At 35.6% G+C, this 9,000-nt stretch overlaps 1 protein-coding gene across 1 annotated transcript in view; it reads right to left on the reverse strand.

Moving 5' to 3' along the window:
- Positions 1-4,767, reverse strand: part of LOC117125013 (trimethyllysine dioxygenase, mitochondrial-like) — a gene marked incomplete at its 5' end in the record, with an annotated part of 8,301 nt that extends 3,534 nt beyond the window's left edge. Inside the window, 4 exon segments of the mRNA XM_033271367.1 lie at positions 84-238; positions 374-618; positions 3,743-3,858; positions 4,421-4,767. Of these exon segments, the coding sequence (XP_033127258.1) occupies positions 84-238; positions 374-618; positions 3,743-3,858; positions 4,421-4,767 (863 nt within the window).
- Between the last annotated feature and the right edge of the window lie 4,233 nt (positions 4,768-9,000).

Here is a 9,000-nt window from a genome sequence, read left to right on the forward strand (position 1 = left end):
TGTGTGTGTGTGTGTGTGTGTGTGTGTGTGTGTGATGACAAAATAACAGCGATGTTCTGAAACTTATTAAAGAAGTGAAATACCCGGGAGGTTCTGCATTGTAAGCACTGTCGGCATGGAAGCCAAGATCTTGATTTGTGAATGCTATATCCTTGTACATCGTCTGCGACGTTGATACGAAAATATCGTCTTTTCCGTGTTCACATTCTCTTAAAAAGCTTATTCTCTCCGATATTTCCTATATCAAAATATAAGATACAATAACATGAAGCTCTTTTATAATCGTCATGGTCACTGCCGCCGCCACCATCTTATCAAAAACTAATATAAATATTATATAGGGTTAATACAAAAAAAAAAAAAGATCACTTACTATTAAGGTCTCTCTATTTACCGGAACATCATCTACGAAAGCTAGTCCGTATGTATAAAGGTTTCTTAGGCATTCAGCCAACGCGTCAGTCTCATTCATATAATCTTTATAAGAAATCATTGAAATGTTTGCAGATTTTATTTTTTCAACATTCCATAGCTGCTTATTTGGGTATCGAGGTCGTTTGTTTAGCAGGCAGTTCATAATCCAGGTCGTTTCATAGGCACTTCGGTGTCCGTCGTCCCCTGTAAATAGATTAAAAAAACATGTATGAACAATGGAATCCCTCTTCTTTTCACCAATCTTTTATAGTTAAAACCCCATTTTTACGAATGCCTGTTATGAATTTTGTCTCTGCACTTGTGCTCTGTTCCAAGTGCGGTGCGCATTTCCAGACCAATATTAAGTAAAAACGCAATTATTTGTACATTTCGTAACCATTATAACCGCTCCATCGATTTTATGGGTGACGCTGATCAGAGGCTAAGTCTATTAAACAATTATTTTATACAGCCTTTGACACGGATAGGTCTGTCTATTTAAACTTATTTAAGTCAATCACCTTTTATGTTTGTGAAATAAAAATGCTAACTGATGTTTTGTGGGCATCCAATCTTTTCAGAGTCCCGTTTGATCGTAAGCTAGCGGCAGTATTTCCACTCACAATAGTGTAGTCGCAATACTACTTGTACACAAGTGAAATTCAAAAAGAGGAGGAAAGGAAAAAACCTCTCTTGATCGATTTTAAATGTACCGTACAAAGAGACTATTTCTAACCTTAATAATTTTGCATTCTAAAAACTACAATTTGATTCGTGAAAATTGACCTACAAAATGAAAAATTATAGCAAATGAAAATTTTTTAATTATAAATATTCATGTTCTTATATAACATTAAACTGATTTTGACAATGCTGGATTAAGGTGCACAAAATGTAAATTTGAGTAAAATTCAGAAATTTATTTTTTTCTGCGAAGTGAGTCATTAACCACCAGACACCATCGGATTTTAAAAGTACTGTACATGCAAAGAGGGGTTCTCAACTGGCGGCCTACGGTCATCTCCGGTACTCGAGAACAAGCCAAAAATAATGGTTTCCGTTAGGCTTGGACCTAGATTTCTAGATTCCATTCTGTTTTGCCGACTAGGACTATGTATTGCTCACAAATTTAATCAATCAAATCAGAAAAAAACTATCGAAAACTATCGTAGCAAACAGCTAAGAAATATTACCGATGACCCATTGTGTGATATAGGCCTATGACATTTTGAATTTTGCATTACCAAACACAAGGTTAACTTTCTTAGGTCAACATGTCCTGTACGAGCGTCTAGTGACTTACTATTTTCAAACAATTTCTAATTCGTGAAGGGGGCCACCACCTCCCAAACCCTCCCTCGGTTCGCACCTGCGATTGCGCTACACGCCATAGTACACCTCTTTTTCTGGGCCTTCAAATGTATTCCATGAACACTTTTGGCCCCTATTGCGATATAGTTGAGAACCACTGGACTATAGAATTGGAGTGATTTGCTTTTCATGGTTGGAATACGTCACAACTCAGTAGATAATAAATTATTATTATTTTTATGAATGTTAGTTTGCACAAAATATTTAAGCGGGCATGATTATGACTACCAGGATAAATAATTTAAAAAAAAATAATAAAAAGTATTTCAATGGCAGAGTCAAGGGAGCCCAGCCGGCCCACCCACCCTAATTTTTTATCAAAATTTTTAAAGTGGAGAAAAAAGAAAATTATAGTCAAATTAAGTCTGAGCAGGGAACAGTTAAATTAGGCCTACTAATTTAACTGTTTCCTGGTCTGAGAGTGCCATTTCCGGCCAACTAGAGGTGGTGCCATAATCATAAATTTTCTTAGCCACTGTATTTTTAAAGTGTATTATGGCCGAAATCTGGGGCCCTGCCCCCTCTGACCCACACCCACTGCATCCGCCACTGTATTTTGATGTGTGGAAATAAAATTTAGTTGCATTCCTTAAAAGCAATTACATACGACTTATAAAAGGCGATAGACGCCAGAGCTTACAGGGGCTTCGCCACATGGACCGCCCCCCTCCACTTTTCACAACGGATCGGCGCCCATGCTTCTGTTACATGTGTGCCGTTAGGTTCCTGGTAGGTATAGTCGACCTCCTAAGGACTCCAAAAGTAGGAGTATATAACAGGAGCTCGGGGTAGATATAAGGTGGAATGAAATGAGGTACGATTTACTACAAATACAATAATGACAATGGTTATTTTATTCTTGTGTTCTTTTTTTCTTTTTGTAACGCGCACAGATACAATTATATATTAGGCCTATGCACTATATTCAGGTTAAAATCGTTTAAAGTGTTTTTAATACTTTTTAGGCAATATTTTGTGATTTTAAATTTGACCAGATATCAGAATAGGCCTAGATGAAAATCTCAGAAAAAGTGTATTTTCAAAAAATCGGTTCATGCATACCGAGTTGGAGAAACAAATGAAATGAACTGAACCTTAACATATTCCAATTTACATAGGAATTTCACTTCCACAGCATAGAGTATATCTGCGTAAGCGAAGTATACTAGAAAATTGATCATCAAAAAAATTAGTGTAGTGGGTACTATACTGATCTAAGAAGGCGTGATGAAACCTAGGTGTGGAAGAGAAAAGGCAACGTTGAGCTAGAATGTATTTACATAATATGGGTTACTCTTTCAACAGTGTTCAGTAGCCTGGATTCCCTTTTAACTATCAAGTCTATTTTTTATTTATGAAAAGAAACAAGGACAATCGACAAGTGCGCATATTTCACAGGGCATGACCCTTTTTTCTCTCTCTTTAGTGGCGTAACCACCACCTTTATTCAAACAATATGTACAGTACAATATTTCCTTCTTTTTCAAAATATTTTCCAGTTCTTTTCATTACCATCATAGAATTTCTACTCTTTTTTTTTATTATATCATTTTTTAACAACAACGTATATAATCGAATAAAAGTATTTTGGAATAAAATTTAATTTAAAATGAATAATTTTTTTTTTTTATATCACATATGTGTATGTATATGTATGTATGTATGTATGTATGTGTGTATGTATGTATGTATGTATGTGTGTATGTATGTATGTATGTATGGGTGTATGTATGTATGTATGTATGTATGTATGTATGTATGTATATATATATATATATATATATAAATATATATATATATATATATATATATTTAAAATTAAAAAAATATTTTTTTCATTTCATGAAGGTTATATGTGCGTGCCATGAAAACGTAGAACAACAGTAAGGTTGCACCTCTTTATCATTCTTGGCAATTTAAGAACTGTCTATTGGGAATGTTTCAAAGAGGTACTTACACTCAACACAAATTTCATTTTCGTTATGGATCAATTCAACTATTGTTGGTTTGCTAGATATACTACCCGGATCATAAAGACTCTGGTTGCGGCTTTCACTATAACATAAATCGCATCTGAAAACAAATTACGAAATAGGCCCAATGATGACGACAATAATAGGCGTAATAATAATTATTGTGATTATTAATAATAATCATAATCATAATAATACCTTTAACATAATCAATTGGAAATAATCATGACAATAGTATAAATGACAATAGTATAAATAATAATAACAATAATAATAATAATATCAATATTATTAATTATGATCCTAATAACAACAACAACAATAGTAATAATACTTCTTATACCACTACTACCACCACTACCACTAATAATACTAATAATACTAATAATATTAATTATAATAATAATTCAGTTGTGACATAATTCTCCTAACCCTAATGAAATTTGTTTATGAATTAATTAGTCGTATAATTTCCATTTTTGATACGTAATATTACTTTGACAATGTTATCGTAAGTTAAACAAATGTATACAGTATATTATTTGAAATTGTAAATCATTTTAGCATTATAAAAAATCACTTTCTTTACTGGATATATATTTAACTTGAAAAAAAAAATAAGCAGAATGAACGTACACGGAAAACAAAATAAAAGGTATTACCTGCAGTGATCTCTAAGCCACATTCCACTTGTCTTGATCTCCTCGCCGTTTCGAACTTTAATGACAATGTGATCTGGCATTGGCTTTACTGAAACCACATCCCTTTCTTGTTGGCAGTCATCAACCTGGTGCTTATGATACTTACACGTATTAGGCCTAGTATTGACTGTTAAGGCATTTGTGAGGACATTTCCAACATCGGGCATGCTAACAATCGGCCTACGATTGATTGCAGATTTTAAATACGTTTCACGTACACTGCTGGAATGACACAATATCCCAGGCTGCAATACCGGTTTTTTCCAAAGCCGAGATGTTAGTGAAGGACGGAAGCAAGCCTTGATGAATCTCATATCTTCCAATACTTGCTCAACTCCTGTGTAAAATCAAGCACTTTTAACTGAAATGAAGAGTGGCGCCAGGAACGCTTAAATCAACATATAATGTATTTATTTTATAACAACGAAAAACAAATTCTTTTTTAAAGGGCAATTGTTGTGACGTGCAATTTGGTAAACTCACATGCGTTCGAATTCTCAGCTGTAAGTGAAGCATATAAAGTGCAGCTTAGATAGAAGGCAAATCTTATAGTAGCCACTGAGTGTGCGCTGAACCGTGATCCTTTTAGATCTTAGTTCTATCACAGATCCTGGTTCTATTAATTCCACCCATATTTAAAACCACGAAGAAATAAATTCCTCTATGATCTTAGGGATGTACAGAGTCAAACGAGGCCGTAGGCTGGGGCCAAGGAGCCGCTAATTGCTTTCTGGCGTCCAGGGCTCTGGGCTTTGATTTTAAAGAATGACAATTTTAGGACCATCAGATACGTACAGACTCAAGTTTTCTGACTTGTGTAGGCTTAAGTTATATCACCTTTTAAATGACGGTCAGAAGGGCCTATCTTTAAGAAGACACCCCTAATTTAAAAATAATTTTCTGTGGTTATCTAACACTTTATTGTGTCCTTTTACTGAAATTCGTTGCTCGTATACATTATTAAAACTATCAAAAATAACGAATTATGGGAAATATTAATAATAATTAACAAAATGAAAGTAGGCCCTACAATGCACTCTCCAATCCAAGATATTTTTATTTCACCACCCCTCCCCCAAATAAAAACACACCTATAACAATCTTCAACATTTTAACACAAAGTTAACCCCCTAATTGGAGGCAACCCTAAGGCCACCCAAATTGCCAGGTCAGTGGTGGTCTCGAATTGGAGGATGAACAGTAGAAGAACAATTGACTTATCAAAGATAGAGTAAAATTATAGAAATAAGAAAATAATCAACATAATTTGTACTACAAAGTGGTTGGCCTACTGGTTGTGGCTTGGACACAACCGATGCGCCGATGGTTCAAAACTCTCACTGTGCAAATCGTATGTGTCCTTAAGCAAGGCACTTATATACGGTTGCCTCTCTCCACACAGGATTACAAGTGGGTACCTGGTTGGTTCGAACACAACTGCGCTGATTACCGGCTGCAATATTATGGAATTCTTCCCCGGGAGCTGAGTATGTGTTCCATACGTGTTTGATCCAATGACCGGGATGTTCAGCGCATTGAGAGCTTGCTTATATGCGCTATATAAGAATGAACTATTATTATTACATTAAAGGAAACAATAAACACAGTGTACAATTTTATTAAAATAAGATCATAATTCAAATAATTAAAGGGTGAAATACCAAGAAACTTATGAAAACTAATATAAATAATTATATCTTTTTTTTCTCCATATTTCTTTATTCAAACGTAATATATTATTACAGTGCATATTTTCAACCATACATGTTATACAGTAAATAACTAGAGATACTATGTTCAATAGAACATGAACCCAGTCATTTTTTAAGAGATAACCACTGTGACCTTTAAGCTCAACCTGTGTGAACACCCCATGTTTGGTAGGAGTCTGTCTAATCATAGAGAAAATAGTTTCTCTATGGTCTAATGCAATTGGTCCAATCATTACTCACTAGAAATCATAATGAAACCTTTTCCTCTATTTGCGACAAAAGCTCATTCAGGTAAATTTGACCTACATCTTATGCACGAACGCACTAACCGCAGAAAACTCGAAATACGTAGCTGCTATTGGCCTTAAGCGCGTGACGTCATTCATAGACAGGGTAAAAACCGTTCTGAATACAAAATTGTGTAGAAAAAAGGATTAATGGTTATTTAAGCAACCAGCATGGGACTTACATGGTAAAAGAAAGCTTAATTTATGAGTTACAATTGACCGTTCACCCCGAAGTTTAGCGACCTGTCGTTGCAGAGTTATGGTAAAAAAAAAAACCAGGAAGTATACCAAAAAACACTCTAATTTTAACCTTTTTCCTATGCAAAAGCATAAGAGATAGTCAATTTTGAAAGAAAAATGATCACTCCATTTTGCATTAATTGTAAAAATATATAGATGATTATAAAGCTTAAAACATCTAGTTTTATAATCCGATCGGCCTAGATTGCCAAATGAAACCATTCAAATAATATAGTCGATTTTGTGAGAAAAGGGGGTCCGATTTGGACTCATTTACTGTGTTAAGTGTGCAGTGAACCGTTCAGTGAGCAGGTGTCCTCAAGTTTTCATTATGATTTGATAATTTTCACTATAGTGACCCTTGTGACTTTTGACCTATAGGTGAATAGTCGTTTTTCATGTTTAGAAGGTCCTAAGGATCATTCCTGGTAAATTCGAGCTCAATTGGAGTTTTTTGAAAATTTGACCCCGATGACCCCTATGTTACCCTGATCCCAGACTGGGGTGTAGGAGGTGTCGCCGGTTCTTAATGGCGAAATTTGATTTAATTTTGTCCAATGGGTTGTTCATTTGTTCATTTTTATTTCACTTGTAATTTGCAACTTAACTACTACAAGTGCCGAGGACCAAGGAGGCCGTAGGCCTGTAATTAGGGTCCCCGGACTGCCATTTTGAAATGTTACTAGAGAGAACAAAAATAACCCTTTAATGACTTTGACCGTAAATCTCTGAACACGATAGAGACCCTACATTATGCCAATACTATGTGCCCAAGACAAAACTGTGCTATGTTATTTGTGACAGAAGTCTCTTATTCATTTTTTTGAAAGTTTTTTTAACCTAATGACCCCTATGTGACCTTTAACCCCAAGCAGTGAACACCCCATGTATGAGAGGTGTCACTGGTTATACTGACCAGGTTTAGTTGAAATCGGCACAACCGTTTGGCACTAGTAGCGTTTTAAAATGTTGCCAGAAAAAAGATAAAAATTACCCCTTAATGACCTTTGACCCCTTATCCCTGAACACCCTATAGACTCTGCCTTATGCCAACGTATATGTGCAAAGGACAAGACTGCGCTACGTTAATTGTGAGACAAGTAGTCTTTTATACCATTTTTGGTTTTTTGACCCTAATGCCCTTATGCGACCTTTGACTCCAAGTTGTGAACAACACATAAATGAGAGGTGGCACCGGTCCTACTGACCAAGTTTTAATTAAATCGGTCCAGTAGTTTGCCACTAGTAGCCTTTTAAAATGTTGCCAGAAAGAAAGAAAGAACTAGAGATACTATGTTCAATAGAACATGAACCCAGTCATTTTTTAAGAGATAACCACTGTGACCTTTAACCTCAACCTGTGAACACCCCATGTTCTAATGCAACTGGTCCAATCGTTAGTCATTAGCAATATTTGATAATTTTGACTATAGTGACACTTGTGAATTTTTCCCTATAGATGAAGAGTAGTTTTTCATATTTAGAAGGCCCTAATGATCATTCCTGGTAAATTCGAGCTCAGTTGGGCTATTTTGAAAATTTGACCCCGATGACCCCAATGTAACCACTGATGACAGAGGGGTGTAGGAGGTGTCACTGGTTCTTAATGATCAACTTTGTTTGAATTTAGTTTATTCGCTTGCCATTTTAGTAACATTTTGAACCTTTGACCTATGTACTTTGACATATGGGGTGAAGAGTATTTTTTCGTGTTTAGAAGGTCCTAAGGATCATTCTTGGTAAATTTGAGCTCAATTGGACTATTTTAAAAATTTAACCCCGATGACCCCTATGTGACCCCTGATCCCAGACTGGGGTGTAGGAGGTGTCGCCGGTTCTTAATGACGATATTTGATTGAATTTGGTCCAATGGTTTGCCATTAGTAGCATTTTGAAATGTTACTAGAGAGAACAAAAGAATAACCCTTTAATGACCTTTGACCCTAAATCGCTGAACACCATAAGACCATGCCAATACATATGTGCCCAGGACAAGACTATGATATTTGGGACAGAAGATGTCTTTTATTCATTTTTTTGAAAGCCGTTTTACCCTAATGACCCCTATGTGACCTTTGACCCCAAGCAGTGAACACCCCATGTATGAAAGGTGTCACCGATTATACCGACCAGGTTTGGTTGAAATCGGCACAACCGTTTAGCACTAGTAGTGTTTTGAAACGTTGCCAAAAAAAAGATGAAAATTACCCCTTAATGACCTTTGACCCCTTATTCCTGAACACCCTGTAGACCCTGCCTTTTGCCAATGTATATGTGCAAAGGACAAGACTGTGCTACGTTA

The sequence above is a fragment of the Anneissia japonica genome, unplaced genomic scaffold (genome assembly GCF_011630105.1).
Source record: "Anneissia japonica isolate Jap-2015-1 unplaced genomic scaffold, ASM1163010v1 scaffold2878_len565122_cov162, whole genome shotgun sequence".
Taxonomy (NCBI): domain Eukaryota; kingdom Metazoa; phylum Echinodermata; class Crinoidea; order Comatulida; family Comatulidae; genus Anneissia; species Anneissia japonica.